At 40.7% G+C, this 20,359-nt stretch overlaps 1 protein-coding gene across 2 annotated transcripts; it reads right to left on the reverse strand.

The window, feature by feature from the left end:
• Window positions 1-253: 253 nt before the first annotated feature.
• Window positions 254-17,839, reverse strand: TGIF1 (TGFB induced factor homeobox 1). Of its 2 annotated transcripts, none has more exons than XM_040354022.1 (3): window positions 17,401-17,839; window positions 7,907-8,133; window positions 254-1,645 (listed from the first exon to the last, which is right to left on the reverse strand). In XM_040354022.1, exons 1-3 carry the CDS (start codon window positions 17,414-17,416, stop codon window positions 1,070-1,072), a joined length of 819 nt encoding a protein of 272 aa, XP_040209956.1. In that variant the 5' UTR covers window positions 17,417-17,839; the 3' UTR covers window positions 254-1,069. The 2 variants fall into 2 exon arrangements, with proteins under 2 accessions (XP_040209956.1, XP_040209955.1); XM_040354021.1 differs by lacking the exon at window positions 17,401-17,839 and adding an exon at window positions 14,897-16,656.
• Window positions 17,840-20,359: the final 2,520 nt, after the last annotated feature.

Below are 20,359 nucleotides of genomic sequence, written 5' to 3' on the forward strand. Positions count from 1 at the left end.
AATAGATGCTTCAAATATGAATGACTTAGTTGAACTAAAGCTGTAGGAAATCTTATTTTGGGAGTTCCAGGGATAAACAAACGGAACATTTAGTTGATTGACCCAGATGGAATGGTATGCACAATAGTTTCAATGCATGAACATTGCAGCCCTCTATAGAAAACACCAAAATAACACTTTTTTCATTCATATAAACAAACACACGAAAAATGTCTTTGTTATTTCTATATTACAAAAGAAACATACAAAAAAATACATGTCAAAGAAAAATTCTTTACATTGCAGTTAATAGTCCAAAAAGGGAACAGTATCCAGTTACATGGTATTCTAATGCCATTCCCAAGTAACAAAAACAAATTTTTTACATTAACTTTAAACAAAATATTTTATAATATACTGAAAAAAAAAAAATGGAAAAAACGAAAATGTGGTAGACAGTATGTGAGCATGATCTGCTGCTCTGGAATGATAAAATGTCTGGGGTTTGTTTTTCCTTTAATATTGCACAGTCTGAAAAAGGTACCAAAAAATGTCATAAAAAAAGTCACAATCTTGGGAAGTATCTCACATTTCAGCAAAATCTACCAAGAAACATAACGCCTGTTTCTACAGTAGCTCTATCCTATAGAAACATTGGAATGAAAATACAGTATATAGTCGAAGTAGGTGTAACTGTATAATATATACAATCACACAAACAAAATACTTGCTATTAGCTCTCCTTCACCCCTGAGTTTAAGTTATTGAAAGTTTGAATGAGCCCATGAAAAAAGTTTTGAAACTCAACATCCTTTAGAAACAGCTACAGAGAATCTTAACAAAAAAGTCAAAAGCTGTAGGTCACAGTTTATGTTTTTAGGGGGCTAAGAAAGAAAAAAAAAAAAAAAGAAGTCTTCAATTGAAAGGGGTAAGACTTTTTGTCAAGAAAGCTTCACTTTTGACAATCCCGTGTGCAAATAACACGAATATATATTTATAAAAAAAAAATGCAAAAAGGTCTTTGATATCAACATATCAACTTGAGCAGTTCAAAAGGAAATGTTCTGAACACTTTACAAGTGGGGGGAAGTTAGGTCAAGAGTTTCGACTGCAACTCCATCTCTGCTGCTCGTTTGAGGGCAACATCAACCAATAACTGGAAGCCACTGAAATCCTGATTGTGATCTGGTGGGGTAGGTGGAGGAGTGTTGAAAAGTCCGCTTTGTGGGCTTGAATTTTGTCCTAATTTAATAGTGTCTTCGTGGCATACAAGTGAGGTCTCTGTTAGGTTGTTTGCCTCGGACTGCTGCTGGTCTGGGATCTGTCCAGCATTCAACACATGGGTGAAGTTGAAAGGAGCATCGTTTAGTGATGTTACAGTGGTATGACAGATGACTGAGGGGCGAGCCAGAAGAGACTGCTGAGAAGACAGTTGAGAGGCCAGTAACTTCCCTGAGTTCTGGTTAGATCCCGTTGAACTGATGCAAAAAGAGTTTTCATCTATAGTGGGAATGTAAGGCTTTGTCCCTGTAGGAGAGTCCATCTGGATCACATCAGTGATTTTGGCCCCTTTTCGAGAAATGGTGAACTGATTCGGATCCTTGCCATCTTTTCTTAACATATCAGGCAAAAGCCTACGCCGTGCATTGATGAACCAGTTACAGACCTGCAAAACACAAAAAGTCAAAAAGCCATTAATGTGTTGTTTTTTGCACTTTAGACAATATAAAAGTTATTAAGTACTGGAAAAATAACTTTGGATCATCAGCTGTTCTGAACAATGACAAGCAGCCTAAGCATCTCGTGAAGCATCAAAGGATGAAATGCTGCCCAACCCTACTGAAATCCTGAGATGGAGTAGGAATTTGCATTACATAAAGCATCTGGATTTTTAGGAGCATTCCCAGTTACACCCATGTACAAAAAAACTAACTATGCATAGGAAGAAGTGTAACTTACATTAAAGATTGGCTAATGCTTACACATAAATCACAAAAAAAAAAAATTCTAATATGTATAACTCACTTAAGGGAATTTTTATTTGGAGAAAAAAAAATTATATATATATATATATAAACCCCCCCACACAAGAATTTGAAAACCTCAAAAAGGAGAAAGAGCGTTACTAAAACTGGTGCACACATAATTTAGTGCAGCTGTGCATAGTAACCAAAGAATTTTCGCACAAATTTTGCACCGTTAGTGGGCTGCAGCAACAGCCGATTTTTGTGCGGCAATCAGATTTGAGGAATCGGACATGTTGGAAAAACTAACGATTTTCTAATCAATGATGGGAGAATTGTGCGAGAAATGTTGTAGAAAAAAAAAAAATGGCCATGTGCAAGAAAAGAAAACTCCCAGAGAAAAAAAGAATATTCCCGGCCACTTAAATTATTTTCTGTAGCAACATGAAGGCTTGGTCGGCCAAATTTCGAAAATCAATGGAGGCATCATCTGATCACGAAAAAAAAAAAAAACACGAGTTTTCTGATTTTGAAAAGAAAATTTGTTCAAAATTCGACCGTGTATGGCCTGCTTAAATACATTTTAATAAAGTATTTTTTCAAAAAATGTATTTTAAAAACTACTGTGCAAATACTACGTAAGAGATAGAGAAAAGAGAAAAAAAAAAAAAAAAAAAAAAGAGAAGCGTCAGAAAATGCCTGGGAGGTCAAGTTGTGAATCTTTGTAAAACTTACATCATTTAGTTCAAATATACAATTTTTTTTTAAATCAGCTGTAAAGTTATTAACAGCAGCAAACCTCTTTTTTTATGGCAAGTACTTCATGTTCAATAATTTGCGTACATCTCTATCACTCATATAATATCCCAACCATTTTAAAAAGTATTGTAGTTGTACTGTAAAGCGATGCGTAAACTGTCGGCGCTATATAAATCATGTATAATAATAACAACAAGATCATGTAGCAAACATATCAAACTCCATGTACACTGTACATTTTATTTTCTAAACGTTTTGACAGAAGGTGACTCACAATGTGTATAACATCAAGATGTGTTATCAGTGTATGCAAGCAGTGTGAGATTTTTGTCGATGTAGGACTCTCCAGCATCATCTTTTATAAGCGTGGAAAAAAATTATACAAAAAAAAAAAAAAAAAAAATTGTAAAAAAAAAAAGGGGGGGGGGGCTGGGGAAAGAAGGAAGTCTTACAACTACAGTCACATCTGTTGAATCAAACGTGTGAAACAGCAGCCAGCACTGACACAAAGGGCCAGTTGTCAAAATACACAGAAGAAGCCCTACCTAATAAAGCCTGAGGACAGATACATTTATGAAGCGGCTGAATGCTTTTATTTTAAACTGTTCCTTGCATGTCATTTCCCATACCTTAGGCAAATGGTGGGAAATTTTCCTTTGAAACAAGATGCTGTTTGTCTTCTAGCAGAGAGTACAGTGACTCACTAGACTGCTGAACTTACTGTGCTACCAGGCATGTCTTCAATGACCTCATTCCAAGGTGCACAGCGTTAACCATTACTCTGCAACGTCACCTCGTCTCGGGACCACCAACACAAAGCCAAACGAAGAAACAACCCACAAGCTTCTCTTAATTACTGGGCTTCCAACAAAATATTTCAAAAATGTTTTTATGAAGCAACATTATGAAGAAAACCTGGTTTACATTAGGACACATGCAGTGAACGGTGGTCACCAGGACAGATAGGAGGGGTGAATTTCCCCAGCAGACCGCAATAAAACCTTGACAAGCAGGCCAAAACTTCACCATTCTATCCAAAGCTCTGGAAATCATGCAGGTTCCAGACTGACAAGATCCCCAAAATGTATACCATAACAGTTCAGAAAAGCATGGATGAGAGAAAAAAAAAAAATGATAGATATTATATATATATATATATATATATATAATAAAAACATTATTAAGTGCCGGTAAATAATAATAAAAATATTATTAAGTGCCGGTGTCTTGTCGAGCTGGTTCCTACATCGATACGGTTCCTGCCTCGACTGCGCAGGTGCAGTAGGAGGCCACGGAAATCTCCGAGGCACAACAGCTGATTGTCAGCTTAGACGTGCTCGCTCCCGATGCCTGCTTATACACGGCGCTCTACACAGCAAGGGGCGGATGCGATATTGAGCAGTGCTTTTTTGATTGGTTATCCGCGGCGTGGATAACCAATCAAAAAAACACTGGTCAATATCGCATCCGCCCCTTGCTGTGTAGAGTGGCGTGTACTATAGTGTATAATCAGCCATCGGGAGCGAGCACATCTACAGCTGATGACCAGCTGTTCCCGCTCTGAGTTTTCCGTCGGAACCATATCGATGGTAGGAACCAGCTCGTTAGAACACACAGGGGCAACCCGCCTTACAGCGCGACTTTGCAAGGCGACTTCAGCGTGACTTGGAGCAACTTACAACGCGACAGGCGACTTTGGCTGTGGCCAATTACCGAATAGTCAGCTCTGTGGGAGGGAGAGGTTTTCCTGAGTAAACCATTTTCTCTTCTTGTAAAGTTACTTCAGTTAAGAGATCCGAAATCTCTGGGTACAAGTTGCCTAGAAGTCGCCTTGAAGTAGTATAGGAACCTTTCCTGAAGTCGGAGCGACTTCAGTAGTGCACATTAAGATGGCTCTCATTCACTTCAATGGAATTTATCATGTCGTGCGACACAAGTCGGATCCCAAGTCGCTGTAGTGTGAACTAATGGTATAGCTAATTTTCTGGGGGAGGTTAAAATGGTCAACACAGAGGATTTTTTTCCCACCTTGCACTATGTAAAGAGAAAATGCATTAACAGACTTCTCTAAGAAGCTTAAAAAGGGCAAGTTCACTTTTTGCAGAAAAAAAAAAAATCACTTGGAGCCTGTAAAGCATTGCACCAGCGATCGGCAGATCACTGGTGCCATGTCAGTCTCCAGCAGATCTGCCAGAGTATCTGCTTACTCATACGGGTAAGCAGATTCATTCATTCTTCCTGTCAGATTGTACTACCCTGGTGATCCTCAGTGCCGTGGTAGTTCATTGAAAATTAAAACTCGACAGCCGCAAAGGCTGCTGGACCTTGTAGTTTTTCATGCACAGACCCCCCGCCAATGAGTGATGCGGACGGGTGGACAGAGCCCCGCTCAGTCATGTTTTTTTATTGTGACAGCTAGCGGGGAGGGAGAAGACCCTCGATAGCTGTCACAGTGAGGATCAGGGAGGTGCGGGAGCTAATCAGTTTGTAACATGTTACACCCTGAACATGGGCATAACATGAGAGATAGATAGGTTGATAGATATCTCGCTTTTCCACTGCTGAAATCTATGAAATGTACTAATAGTCAGACAACTAGTAATTTCAAAAAGAGAGGTCAGCAATGGGCAGCCTCTATACTTTCTGGGTGGAGGATTCCTTTGTGTTTGTGTGCAGTAATATAGCCAAAGTTTCCTCTTTTTTTTTTTAAATGCCCCCATCAACCAAAATACAATTTCCTGATCACATGAGCCAGAAACGGAGGCCGACTGCCTTGTTGACCGGACAGGCTCAGCATGTGTATAATAATATTTAAAACACTTTGGACTTGGTGAATTTTATAAGGATGATTTCAGACAGGCAGTAGTCTAACTGTAGACAAATATTAATAACAGTGGCATTGTTACAGGGAAATGGACATGGTCTTCCTAAATCATGGGTGTCAAACTATTTAATTGTGGGCCACATCAGTATTATGGTGGTCCTCAAAAGGGCCCGTTGTATCTGTAAGACTATATAAAATTTTATCCGGGGCTTTTTTCTTGTGGAATTGGTGCAGGAACTTAACCACACCCTCCCTCCCGCTGAACCACATCGAACAGTGGGTATGGCCAAATTGAACTAACAGTGGGGGGGGGGGGGGGGGGAACGTTGTGTACAGAGTGCCACGTACAGAGTAACTCATCTCTGTCCCACAGTGGCTCCTTCTGACCCGCTGTTGACTCACCCACAGTCCCATTCACTTTAATGAGATGGCTGGTAACGCGGCAATGACACAAATACAGACAACAAAGGCCAGGGTGGCAATTAGAGATTTTTTTTTTTATCTTGATGCATTCCAAAAAAAAAAAAAGGGTCCCGAATCAATCTAGCACTGTGCCAGTCTGCAGCAGTGCTGGTTCTCACCCTCTGCCCTCACAGACATAGAGACAAGAGCAGAAGCCATTGTCTCCTGCTGCTTGTCAGTGAGGGAGCAGGGGGAGGGCCGAGCTGGGCTGTGTGCGTCTATGGACACACAGCCCAAGATGGCAGGTGTGCCACTATAGCAAGTGGTTCCCTTTGGTGTCACAAAGAGAAGAGGAGGAGCCGAGAGTACCACCAGGGGACTCTAGAAAGGGGAGATATAGGGCCACTCTGTGCAATACAAATTGCACAGAGCTGGCAAGTAAAACTTTTTTTTTTTTTTTTTTTTTTAATAGATTTACTTTAAAAACACAAATATGGGGATATACAGCTTCTGTCTGTGTGATAGGGACAAGCAACACAATTCCACAATGATTAGACATTTTGGACAAGTGCAAGTATTAATTTTTTTCACTTTTCTAATAAAAAGTTGCCTAGAATTTTTAAATGACAGAAGCTGTATGCCTTCAAGATCAGAAAACAGCACCAATTACTATGTTCTGCTATAAGTCATATTCATTTTTACCGCAAGCTAAACATTTCCTTTATGCCAGATTTCAGCAAGCTGTATCACTGTCATACCAGCTGTTCCATGTCAACTACATCTGTGTTCAACTAACATTTTCGGATTTATCAGCATAAGACAGAATGACTGACACGGCCTGAACACCTCCAATGATTTAGGAAGGATATGGAATGAAAGAATGATTTTTAACAACTTTCTAAACTGTCATTTCCGCGTCATTGCGGTTTCAGCCAACCATTCAGAACACAAGATTCTTGACTTTCTAATCTGGCACAAGTAATAGAATGCAGGCACAACATATGTACAACATTGTGCTATTAGAACCCATTCACAAGTTTTTAAAAGAACTGTCCTTGTTGAAAAGGCACTTGTTGAAAATTGCAGAAAAGATACAAAATATTTAACTTATGCGCCCACACCAACATTCATAGAAGAGTGCTGTGCCTTAAGCTGGCCATAGATGGTGCGATTTTCTTTCCCTTTACATGGAGCTATCGTGTTCTCCCAGCGGGGGGCGCACAACGAGCCAGGAGAACACACAGTGATTATTGTTAGTGGCAATAGCCACTGGCAATCACATGAAAAATCTGGCATGCTGGTTGTACCCAAGTCGATCTATGGCTGGATTTAGACATGTTCTCAAGAGCTCCAATATGCACTTCCTAACATAATTAGGAGTTGCCCTAGTCCAGTGATGGCACCCCAGATGTTTTGGAATTACATTTCCCATGATGCTCAACTACACGGCAGAGTGCATGAACATCATGCGAAATGTAGTTACGAAACATATGAGATGCCAAGGTTCACCATTTCCCATGATGCTCATGCACTCTGCAGTGTAGTTGAGCAGCATGGGAAATGTAGTTCCAAAACATCTGGGGTGCCAATGTTCACCATCACTGCCCTCGTCCATCCCTACTCTCACAACTCTCTACTGGCCATCAAGAATGTCTACAACAGTGATGAACCAAAAGGAAGGTGTGAAAGGTTGTTGTGGGCTGGTGAGCTATTGACACTTGAAGCCAGTGAGATAGTTGCCATGACTGGCAGTTATATTTAAGGCATCTAAAACTCCCACTTTTGGATCTGCAAATAGCTAAGCTCCGGGACAGGTTTTGGAAAGGCCATATATTTGTAGGTAAGAGTATGCTTTGAATTCCAAGGGAATAATAATAATAATATTTAATTATTTTTTTTTATATACTAAAAATATTTTGGCAATAAAGTTTCTACCCTGCAGTCATAGGAGTTGTGTAAAAGAATCTCTTGGACATACCTGTAGAGTAGAGAGATGAGTCTGCCGGGACAGAAGAGCCTTCTCTTGTTCTGAGGGGTAGGCATTGTATCGATGTTCATACAGCCAGTCTCGCAGAATCTGGACCGACTCTTTGGGTAGATTTCCTCGCCGCCTCCTCTTCCCTGAGCCAGCAGTGGAGGAAAGGTCTAGCGGAATATCCATACCATCATCATCCTCAGTCTCACTGCCTGACAGAGGAACTAAACCTAGAAGCAATAAATAAAATGTGTAATTACCACAAGGCTGCAAACTACTATCAGCAGACCTAGATCTAAAAAGACGCACACAATGTTAACTGTCTTGAAAAGTACCTCAAACATTAAGGGGGAACTATACCCATCGCTTGGTTTGCCAACGGTTACATTTAAGGCATGCCTCTGGTGATAACCGTCACAGTTGCCAGTGTGCTTATGACAGGTTTCAACCAAATGTTCAGGCTCTCAAAGTGTTGGCGTCATAGCTGGTCACATGTGCAGCACAATGACAGCTGCAAATCTAAATAGAGGATAAGATGGCTTTCCACAGCTGAAAAATTCCCTAAAGTGGATTAAACTTTCCTATCTGGTACTTTTGGGCCAATGTGTAACTTGACATTTATTCCAATGAGGTGTACACTATACATATACAGTGTTCCTATACTTGGCCCTTAGACCAGCCATGGATGGATCAAATAACAGCCAGTTCTCCATCTATGGGCAGGCTGGTTGTACTGAAGTCAATCCATCGAGTGACTTCAGTACAACCAGCCTGTCCTATTTTGTACATGTGATCACTGCTGGTGGCTATAGCAGCCATCGTTGTGTTCTGCCGACAGGGAAGGCTCCCTGCTGGCAGAAGGAAATCACTGACTGTGTTGAGGGTGGGAATTTATTTCCTTCTACCTGTGGTGGAAAGAAAGAAAAGTGCATAACCTGTGGGCTGCATTAGACATTGTGGTGTGCAGTGCTTGGCACAAGCTAGGTTTGCGGTAAGGGCTTCATGAGGCTCATCTTCAACATGTGTATGAAATCTCACCCCTACATTGCAAACTACAGCTCCAGGGCAGAGGCAGATAAAGGAGCAGGGAGCTGATCAAACACTCAGGGAACAGGTGGAAATTCAACCAATTCGATCAAGCAACACATCACAAAATCAATTCACTACCCAATACAAAGGGGTTAATGTAATTTCCACAAAAATGTAAAAAAAAAAAAAAAAAAAAGTAAGTAGGTAACCAGCAAATAATTTGGCTTTAAAAAATAAAAAAAAACACCACACAATTTTTTTTTTTGTTAGTTAAGACCAGGGGTCTACAAACTTTCTAAACAAAAAAGGGCCAGTTTACGGCCCTTCAAACTTTGAGGGGGGCGGACTGTGGCCAGAAAAAGTAGAAAATGTCCCATCATTGGCATCAGTGGGAAAAATAGTGCCCCATTGTTGGCATCAGTGGGAGAAGCAGTGCCCATCATTGATTTCAGTACAAGGCATAGTGCCCCATCATTGATTTCAATTGAATGAATAGTGCCCCGTCATTGATGTCAGTGGGAGGAATCATGCATTGCATCAGTAGGAGAAACAGTGCCCAAGGGCCAGCCGCAGCACGATAGGCCATCTAAATACCCGACCAGTGACTGCATTTGATTGAATCCAGTTATTGTTCATCTTTTCAAGTCAACTTTATTTTTATTCAGTCAGTATAGGCCTCAAAACGATTTCCTAAATGGCCTTTTTTCACAGGCCAGAGACAGTAAATACATGACTGTTCTTATTAACTTTTTACCTAGTTCTCCATCTTGGACATTACAGACTGGCAAGTTCATGGAGGAGAAAACTGCTCAAAAAAAAAAAAAAAAAAAAAAAAAAAAAAGAGCTTACAGAAACTGATCAAGGCACATCCATTCTTCTAGAATGCAAATCTCCTAAAACCAAAGGCAAATATCCCCCAGCTCCTGTGTTCCAGAGCCCTCGCCCATCTGTTCCTGTGTCTGAAGGCCCATAACTCCGAGGTGGTGGCACAGAACTCTCCACCACATGAGTTGCTCCAAATTAACATAATAAAGCTTCCTTTAGAAAAAAAAGTTTGAATTGTGTGCAGGCAGCTGGAGGTACATGCTGTGGCACGAAATGGCACCCAAATAAAAATGCATTATGTCCACACGTAGACTTTAATTTGGCCCCAAAACAGGCATTGAAATGCACACAGCCCGTAGCGCCCTCAGAGCCTGTGACAGCATTCATGGAGTAAAGAATGCTGAATAAACAGATATCAATCACTGCACATTCTTTAAAAGGTCTGTATCAGTTGTGTGGTGGAATCAATCTGTCACAGATCTTTGACAGAGCGTTTTACACTCACACAGCGCCATGTGACTCAGCGGTGGTACTTTGCCGCATGTCTTGGCCATTGAAACTATGGTTAAAGCCACAAATGTTTTGTTAATTTCAATACCTACCACAAACCATTCTAGGGTGTAACATGACAAAAGACGTAGACCACTACAATTTCTCCTAGATCACAGAAGGAGCCCGGAATTCTCAATTATCACTGAAATCAACCACAGAAGCCATGGCTTATATTTTATATGTATGAAGAACCTGTGAATTTTATAATGATTGATATTTAAAAAAAAAAAAAAAAAATTGTAAAGAAAGTATGTAAAGTTCTTCCAATTATGTGAAAAATAATAAAAACAATTTAAACACTAGAAGCCATGGCTTCAAAGTAACAGAAACACCATACAGTCCTGAAGGAGCGCCTAGTGTAGATGACCCCAATGCTGCTTACACGGCCCCCCCCCCCCATTACTGCTTATGCTTCCACCCCCCATTACTGCTTATGCTTCCACCCCCCATTACTGCTTATGCTTCCACCCCCCATTACTGCTTATGCTTACACCCCCCCCCCCCCCCTAATTAAGTTTTAGTGCTTTGTAAGGAGCCATTTCCTTTTCCAGCGTCTATGACCGATACTGACATCACCTTGTTAGTACATTATTTTCCCCTGACACAAGGATGACAGATGACTCAACGGCAGTTGCAAAACAGAAACCCGAGGGCTGCTTATTTCACCGTTTACACTTGCGGCTGTGACAATTTACTTTAGACAGTTAAACAAAAAAAAAACGCAAGATGAATAATCTTCCATTGGAACTCCTAGATTTCATCCATTCGAGAACCACAAACGCCTCCTGGGTTGTTGTGTATTGTAATAATAAAGCAGAGTAGTGAGCACACAAACAGACTGCAGCGTCTACAAGACAAAACTTTTTGTTGTTGAAGGAAACGGAATCCGTAAACTACCATCTGCTTCTCTTGCTTCACAGATCCCAGATAAAAGCTAATAATGAAGCTATGATTACTTGTTGCTTTGTAGGAGTTATTGTGACCTTCATAAAGCGCGGGCTAACGCTCAGGATACATGCCAAACAATATAACTGCACCAGGATATGTAAACACATGGGAAAAGAACAAGGGCTCTGTGTGTCTATCCCAACAGGAAACTGGCCAGACCAAAAACACAAGTAGTCATCGTTCTTATCAGGTGAGTAAGTAAACAGCGCAGTTAAAGCGCTTTCTGCTTCAAATGCATTTGTCATTCTTTTTAATTGTTACTTATTATACCAGATACAAGTCTTTAATGTTATCTACGGCGAGTTGAAAGAACTTGGAATAGCCAACTTTTTCAGCACAAAAGAGCCGGTTTATAAAAAAAGGTAAAGTGCGGCTTCATTTATAAAATGGTGCCAGCAATTTGTACACGATCAGTGTGGTCTGAAGGTGAAAGCTACATAATTATTATTATACAGGATTTATATAGCGCCAACAGTTTACGCAGCGCCTTACAATATTAAGGGGCACAGTACAGAAGGAGTAGTAGGGCCCTGCTCATGGAGCTTACAGTACATGTATGAATGTGAGTTAGAGACCTTAGATTGTAAGCTCCCTGAGGGTAGGGACTGATGTGAATGGTCAATGTTTATGTAAAAGCGCAGCGCTATACAAGTACCTTAAATAATATTATTATTAAATAATAATCTAAAAGAAATATGGCTTTCACTAGATTATTACACATTCTCCTTCATTAGTTTGAAAAGTATAATAATAAAAAAAAAATATATATAATAATAATAATAATAATAATAATAATAATAATAATAATAATAATAATAATAATAATAATAATATATATATATATATATATATATATATATATATATATATAAAATTATAAAAAAAAAGAAAGAAGATATAGAAAGATAAAAATGTATATAATATATTTTTTCTTAAATAAAAAAAAATATATATATATATATATTTTTTTTTTTAAAGAAAATAGATATTATATATAAAAAAAAAAAAAAAAAAAAAAAAAATGTATAATATATACATACACACACACACACACACACACACACACATATATATATACACACACATACAATTTAAAAAATAATAATCAATCACACATACCTCTCAAATTTATATATTCAGGTTTAAAAAAAAAGAAGTTTTTAATAATAACCATTAAAAAAACAACAATACAATACATTATATTTCCCCCTATCTATCTACACACTTAAGTTAAAAATTATATATAAAAAAAAAAAAGGGAAGGTGTCAATCTGTATAAAAAGGAGAAAAAAAAAAAAAAGAAAAAAGGGGGGGGGGGGGAATAAAATAAAAAATACTCTACATTTTTTAAAACACCTTCAATCCCTGCTGCCAACAAAACTTCACGCCAAAACACGTCAGAGTGATGTGCCCATGACTACAACCCAAAAAGCAGTTGTCAAATACACTGATCTACTTGGAACGCTGAATGGAAAATGCTTTACCACCCACAAAGCAACAGTTGATTTTTCTACATGTGAAAAGGTAAACAGGGTGCATTGCTCTGCATACAGAAGATTCCATGGGAGAGCAATAGAACCACAAACTTCAAAGTGTTCCTTTCAAGCCCCTGCAGCAGCTGTCTTTGTATAAAAGCTTTAGGCAGTTCCACAGGTTTGTTTTTTCTGCATAGATTTTATAAACCGACCTTTAAAACTTAAGACACCAAAAGTTAAAAAGGTGACAGTGACAGATGTCACTACATATTACAGTTCTGAGGGTGGAAGTGGTAAGAAGGAAAAAAGAAAAAACAAACACGTGGTGCTGCTGAGAAAGAACACAACACACGTTATTTGCTAACGAAACTACAGGCTAACGAACAAAAAAAAAACTATTTACACAACTGCCCTAGGGGGAAAGACAAACTGATAACAAAAGGTGAATACATGGGTATAACAACACTAAAATAAAACATAAAAGACGGGTTTCTGTGTGTAGTCTTTAAATCTTAACTCAGACTTTGAATTAAGAGGAAAAAAAAAAGTATAATAAAATATATATTACAAAAACAAAACCCCACACGTTTTTTCTTAAAAAAATAAATTAAAAAAAAAACTTTTATATAGGTGTGTGTGGGGTTTTGTAATATATTTTAATATACTTTTTTTTTTTTTAGAAAAAAGTATAATTTATATATATTTTATTTTTTTAATTATTAGATTTTTTTTTTTTTATTAGAAAAACAACACACACACACACACACACACACACACACACACACACCCACCCCTATATACATTTTTCATAAAAAAAAAAAAAAAAAAAAAAAAAAAAAAGTATAATAAAATATATATTACAAAAACAAAACCTCACACACACACACACCTATATAAAAGTTGTTTCTAAATAAAAAAAAATAAAAAAACTTTTATATTAGGTGTGTGTGGGGTTTTGTTTTTGTAATATATATTTTATTATACTTTTTTTTAAAAAAAAAAAATTAAATTATTAGATTTTTTTTTTTTAATTATTAGAAAAACAAAACAAAACACACACACACACACACACACACACACACACACACACACACACACACACACACACACACATAAATTTTTCATAAAAAAAAAAAAAAATAATAAGGTATTATATATATATATATATATTTATATAAAAATTCAATAACACACACACACCTATATACATGTTTTCTTAAAAATAAATAAAAACCATGGTATAAAAACAAAAAGTAGCAGTAGACAGTTAAGTTACAGCACCCAAACATTGCCATGCTTTACCCGGAAAATGATCAAATATGGAAGCTGATCCTTTGGTTGCCAGGGGATACAGCACCGAGTTGGGCTCAATAACAAAGAAAACTTGGTTTTACTACACAGTAGAACTGAAAATTCAAAATAAAATACAATAAAAAATAAATAAAAAAAGAGAGAAGAAAGAAGCAGCTAGAGAATGAAGACTTGACTAGTCATGCTACTGATCTGTCACTTGGAAAACAAAGCAGAATGCATTGGGCAATCTGACAACCGAAAACAAGTTTCATAAAGGAATTAAAGGGACTTTCCAGTGCAGACAAATGTGTCAAGTTCCCCTTCAGAGTAGAATAGTAGTATCATCAAGTATATCCTACATATGTTACCATGGAATCTATTATAACAATCTTAAAAAAAAAAAAAAAACACAAACACCACTGGATTGATTTGCCAAAACTGCCCAGATAAGTTTATTGTCCTTCAGGACCACATCTACTTTAGTGCACTGAAAAGATTGGTGTCACACAAAAGAAGAGCAATATAAAACTTCTCTCTCTCGCCACAATCTGAACAAAAGATCCCAACATGTCCAAATGGCAGGGGGATGGGAAGGCAAGTCTTTTGTTTCAACGGCTTGAAAAAGTTTCAAGCATCTGCAAGCACTTTCTCACATCCTGATCTGTCAGCAGTACTGCCCCCTCCCTGTCACCCTGTTCCTCTCCTTCCAACGTGCCCTGCTGTCTAGTATCTGAACAATGCTGAGCACACACAATCCCCTTCACATGGCACATACAAAGTCAGCTCTTTTCTCAGCTAGTCGCTCTAGAATTTCCTCCAGCGACAGACGTAGTCAAAGGGTCCCTGTGCAAGAACAGTTCTTGGGCCTTACATTCAATCTGTAGGTGATGATATCCCGAAGACTCATACGCCATAATAAGTAACTGGGGTCAGACAACAAACAACCTCTTCCTCCTAGTCCAAATGGGGTCAGAAGGAGTTGGGAGAACCAATCTGTAGTTGATGCTAGTCAGGCAGGAAGTGAAGGCGGTCCTTAGTTACCCCATAACACCTGGAGAATGGTGAAGGCACCATAAAGGGGGCCTTCCACTTCTGATCTACAGTCAATCACTGTCCTCAATTCAAATGGGGTCAAGAGGAACTGGGAGAAAATGTGTTGGTGCTAGTCAGGCAGCAAGTGAGGGAGGTCCTTAGTTACCTCATAACACCTGGAGAATGGTGAAGGCACCATAAAGGGGACCTTCCACTTCTTATCTGGTCTACAGTCAATCACTGTCCTCATTTGAAAAAAATAAGAGGGTCAAGAGGAATTAGGAGAAAATGTGTTTGTGCTAGTCAGGCAGCAAGTCAAGCAGGTCCTATTTGCCCCATACCACCTGGATATCAACCTCTAGAACAGTGAGGGCACCATAAATAGTGTTGTCACTTCTCAGGTGGTCTAGAGTCAATCACAGTCCTCATTTCAAGTCCAAATTGTGTGTAGAGGAATTAGGAGAAATCTGTGTGTTGATGTTGGCCAGGAATGGAGTGGAGAAGGTGCTTGTGCCCGATACCACTTGGACATTCTAAACTTGGAGAATGGTGAGCGCACCATGAGGAGCACCTTCTAATTCTCATCTGGTCTAAAGTCAATCACTGTCCTCGTTTCAAGTCCAAATGATGTGTAGAGGAATTAGGAGAAGTCTGTGTGTTGATGTTGGCCAGGAATGGAGTGGAGAAGGTGCTTGTACTCAATACCACTTGGACATTCTAAACTTGGAGAATGGTGGAGGACCACCACCATCATCATGAGGAGCACCTTCTAATTCTCATCTGGTTTAAAGTCAATCACTGTCCTCATTTCAAGTCCAAATGGTCTATGTAGAAAACTTTGGAGAAGCGTGTGTTGATGTTGGCTAGGCAGGGAGTACCACTTGGACATACTAAACCTGGAGACTGTTAAGGGCACCATGAGAAGCAAATGTCTACTTCTCACCTGGTCTAGAATCAATGTTCTCACTTCTAGCCCAAATGGTGTCAAGAGGAACTTGGAGAAGTTGTTTGTGGAAATCTGGCCAGGCATTATGTATGTTGCTTGATACCACTTAGGACATAACAAACCTAGACAAGGTGAGGGCATCACCAAAAGTCTTCTATGTTTCACTTGGTTTAGTATCAATGTCCTGATTATGATGACAGAGGGGGTGGGGGGTCCCCAACACCCACCTGACCGAACTCTAGTACATATGGGCTCCTAAGTCCTTAATGGCCCTTGTGCTACTAAAAAAATATGTTTGCCGAATGGTTCCATCTACCCCCCTACTACGTGTTCCCGAAAGACATAGCACTCATCCGACTACAGGACGGGAAAATAACTTTATTGTCATGGGGAAAACCAACTGCAACTGAAAGTTCTTTCAAGCGATTTAAAATTACGCCCTGTGTAAGGTGCATGAGAAATAAATAAACTTGGAAAGTATGACAGGTCCTGTCATAAGAAATCTCCGGTGTTCATACACGTCATCCGTGGTTATATGGAAGAACTAATAGGCCAGCATGCTAGAACAGAGAGTGTCAGAGTGCCTCATGGAGCACATGGTACTCTGAGGAACAAAGGAATTCAAACTCCAGCAGCCAGAGGGGATGTACTCCGCTCCAACCAAAAAAAAAAAAAGTTTCAAGACTTCATGGCTCCGGCTTCCAACTCCATCCAACTCTTGGGAAAGTGGTTAACAAAGGGGGATTTTTTACAGAATCAGCAAAACAGCCATCCTGAGAAGTTATTTCCCCATTGCCCTCAGGAATGCAAGCCTGATTTCCAAACAAAGACTTTCCCAGCTGCTGTGGGCTGGTGGCACATAAACATGACATTGGGTGGGATGGATGGATGGATGGGTGATCAGGTCAGAGAGTAGATGTGGTCAGAGAGTGGAGCCCATGTGCTCTCACTGACGTCCCTCGTGCAGCAGCAGCAGAAAGTTTCTTTGTTCCACAAGTGAGGAGCTCAGCCATGCTGCTGGGGAAAGGGGGGGGGGGGTCCTTTGTGTGCAGCTCACTCACATCGCCAACACACACCATAGCGTGCTCACAACACACTTTTTATTACAGGAATAGATCAGACACAAGGCATAGATCGGCCATCACACACAAAAAGTCAGAAAAAGTGACACAAAGCACTTTGCAGGCTACACAAAGCTCTGGAAGTAGTTTGCATGCAGATCAAATGGGGTAAAAGTCTGAGCAGGGGGGTGGTGATCTGCCCGATCCCGGGATACACAGAGCGATCACTTTGACAGCAGCATGGGAAGAACAAACGTCCAGACAGACAGACAACAACCCGCTCCCCTGTCTGTCAGTGCAGACATCCTCCGTCCCCTGTACACAGCCCGGACCTACCTTTCTTAGCCTTCATCGTCAGTGAGGGGTGATGATGAGGAGTTAAATGTCCGGTGTGTGTCCTGGGATATCCTCCGATCTGTCACTTCTCCAAGTTGTTTTCTTCTTCTCCCAGAAGCACCATCAGATCCCCCACCCAGACACTGTGCGATCCCAGACACTGAGCCCCGTGTGATGCCAGACACTGAGCCCTGTGCGATCCCAGACTCAGGAGGCAGCCAAGGTGAAGACAGGGAGAGGTAGATGTAGTGTCTTCCCCTCGCAGTACTAATGAGTAATGCTGAGTGATCGGGCTGTGTGCTCCTCCCTCCCAGGACTGTCAGACTCTCACATACACACAGCACAGAGAAAGAGGAGGAGGAGGAGGAGGAGAGAATGATGATCAGCCCTTCTGGATGGCCCCCTTTTCTCCCTTCCAAACACACTGCATACAGACTGCAGGCAGGGGGAGCCCGGCACCGAGCACACTCACCACTCCGCTTCCTGTTATTCCATCATCTTCCCAGACAGCCGTTTGATCATTAAACTGCAGAGGCGGTTCCAGCAGGAGGAGGAGGGGGGAGAGACTGATCTGACAGCTGCACACAAGCACCCCCCCAACACCGAACTTCACCGGAGGAAACTTTCCCAATCTGATGACCGATCATCTACTGACAGCACCGGGGAGGGGGGAGGAGGAGGACCTGTCATCTACAACACACACATCATCCGGGAATAGCATGTCATCTCTCTATCACATGTCAGCAATGTCAGGAGGAGGAAGCCATGCACACTGATCATCACATTCAGCTGCCGCCTCCTCTGACAGCCCAACTGTCACTATGAGGAGGGGGTCATCATCATCATTGAGATCATCACACTCCTCATTGAAGGGGGGGGTCATCATCATAGAGATCACACTCATCAATGAGGGGGGTCATCATCATAGAGATCACACTCATCAATGAGGGGGGTCATCATCATAGAGATCATCACACTCCTCATTGAAGGGGGGGGGTCATCATCATTGAGATCATCACACTCCTCATTAAAGGGGGTGGGTCATCATCATAGGAATCATCACACTCCTCATTGAAGGGGGGGGGGGGTCATCATTGAGATCATCACACTCCTCATTGAAGGGGGTCTTCATCATAGAGATCACACTGCTCAATGAGGGGGGTCATCATAGATCATCACACTCCTCATTGAAGGGGGGGTCATCATCATAGAGATCATCACACTCCTCAATGGGGGGGGTCATAATCATAGAGATCATCACACTCCTCAATGAGTGGGTCATCATCATCATAGAGATCATCACACCCCACATTGAGGGGGGTCATCATCATAGAGTTCATCACACTCCTCATTGAAGGGGGTCATCATCATAGAGATCATTACACTCCTTAATATAGAGGGGGTGTCATCATCATAGAGAGCGTCAGAGTCCTCAATAAAAAGGGGGGGTCATTATGGGGTACATTATCGATTGCCATCAATAATGATCATCATATGTAATACATTGTGTCTAGAATGCAACAATCAGCACCCTGTATGGAGGCATTATGTGAGGGGGGTGACGTCATGGCGCTGGGTGTCCCCCGTGGACCGGAGACGTCACGGCTCTGCGGCTGATCGCAGCACAGATTTCACTTTTGATTCTGTCACTACAACCGCCGCCGGGTGACGTCACTGGTGCACGTGACCCGCCTGTAGAGCCGCCCGCTGGAGCAGTGTGTGTGTGCGGCGGCCGATACGGGCTGTCAGCTGTCACATGTGCGGACGGGAAAGTGACATTTTGGCGGCATCGGTTCCCCTTTTGTGATCTCTGTGATGCGCAGAGTGAAGCTGTGCTGGGGGGGGAGGGGAAATGTCATGAAAATCCCCCGGAGAGGGCACAATGGAGAAAAGTGCGCCAATTTCTCTATTCACACTTATGGTGGCCACACATGCTTTAATAAACGATCGATATCTTTTCTGATTGATCTCTCCTGATCTATAGATCATTCAATAGATGTGACACACATGGGAAGAGGATTTCTGCTGCTAGGAGATCATCCTAAATTATCGATCACATCTCTGATTACACCATAATCTGATCGATCGACATACAATCATATTCTCAGCGCTGCCAATCAATACAAAATGATCAATCATTTTCCACCCTGATCCATCCACTCGAATCTGATCGAAATCCATCAGAAGGGAAGTTCTGGCTCTTCAGTTGTTTGTAGATTCGATCGTTTTGATTGACTGATCGATCAGATAATACAACTGGCCAACATTATTTAGCATTTTATGCACCAAATAAATAAAAGTGGCACACAACAATTCGGTCATTTGTTACAAGATGGTGCCCGTCCAATCACATCCAGCACTGCAGTATTGGCGTCCATCTAGAATAATATTAGAACATGGGCACAAGCACGGGATTATCATGGCTCACACTATTCTTGGTGGCACTAAACCCTCCGCATCCTTTACAGCCAAAGAAACTGCCACATGCTTAGAAATCGTTCCATACACTCCATCATTCAACTTTCCATATGTTAATCGGCTCGTTTTAATTCTTGAAATGCAAAGTTTTATGGCAAAAAACAAACCGTCATGTTGGATCTTTGTAGTGAAAACATTTGATTTTTTTTTTTTTTTTAACAACAAGGTTGGTCTTTATTGATGCACAAATGGTACAAGGCACAGTACAAAAAACAAAAATCGTAAAGAACCAAAAATAATACAGAGAATACACATGGAGCACATGAGCCAGCAGGAGAGATGCAACACGTCATCAATACAGTCAACAAAATGTATAGCTTGAGCAGGGGAGGGGGAGAAGGGAAAGAGGGAGGAGGGGAGAGGGCGGGGCAGGGGGGGAACCCACCGCCAAGCAAGGACCTTAATATAAAACAGAATCACATAGGGTTAATCCATGGTCCCCACACACGCTCAAACTTCAGAGGACACTCTGTTCAAGTAC

The sequence above is a fragment of the Rana temporaria genome, chromosome 5 (assembly GCF_905171775.1).
Source record: "Rana temporaria chromosome 5, aRanTem1.1, whole genome shotgun sequence".
Taxonomy (NCBI): Eukaryota; Metazoa; Chordata; class Amphibia; order Anura; family Ranidae; genus Rana; species Rana temporaria.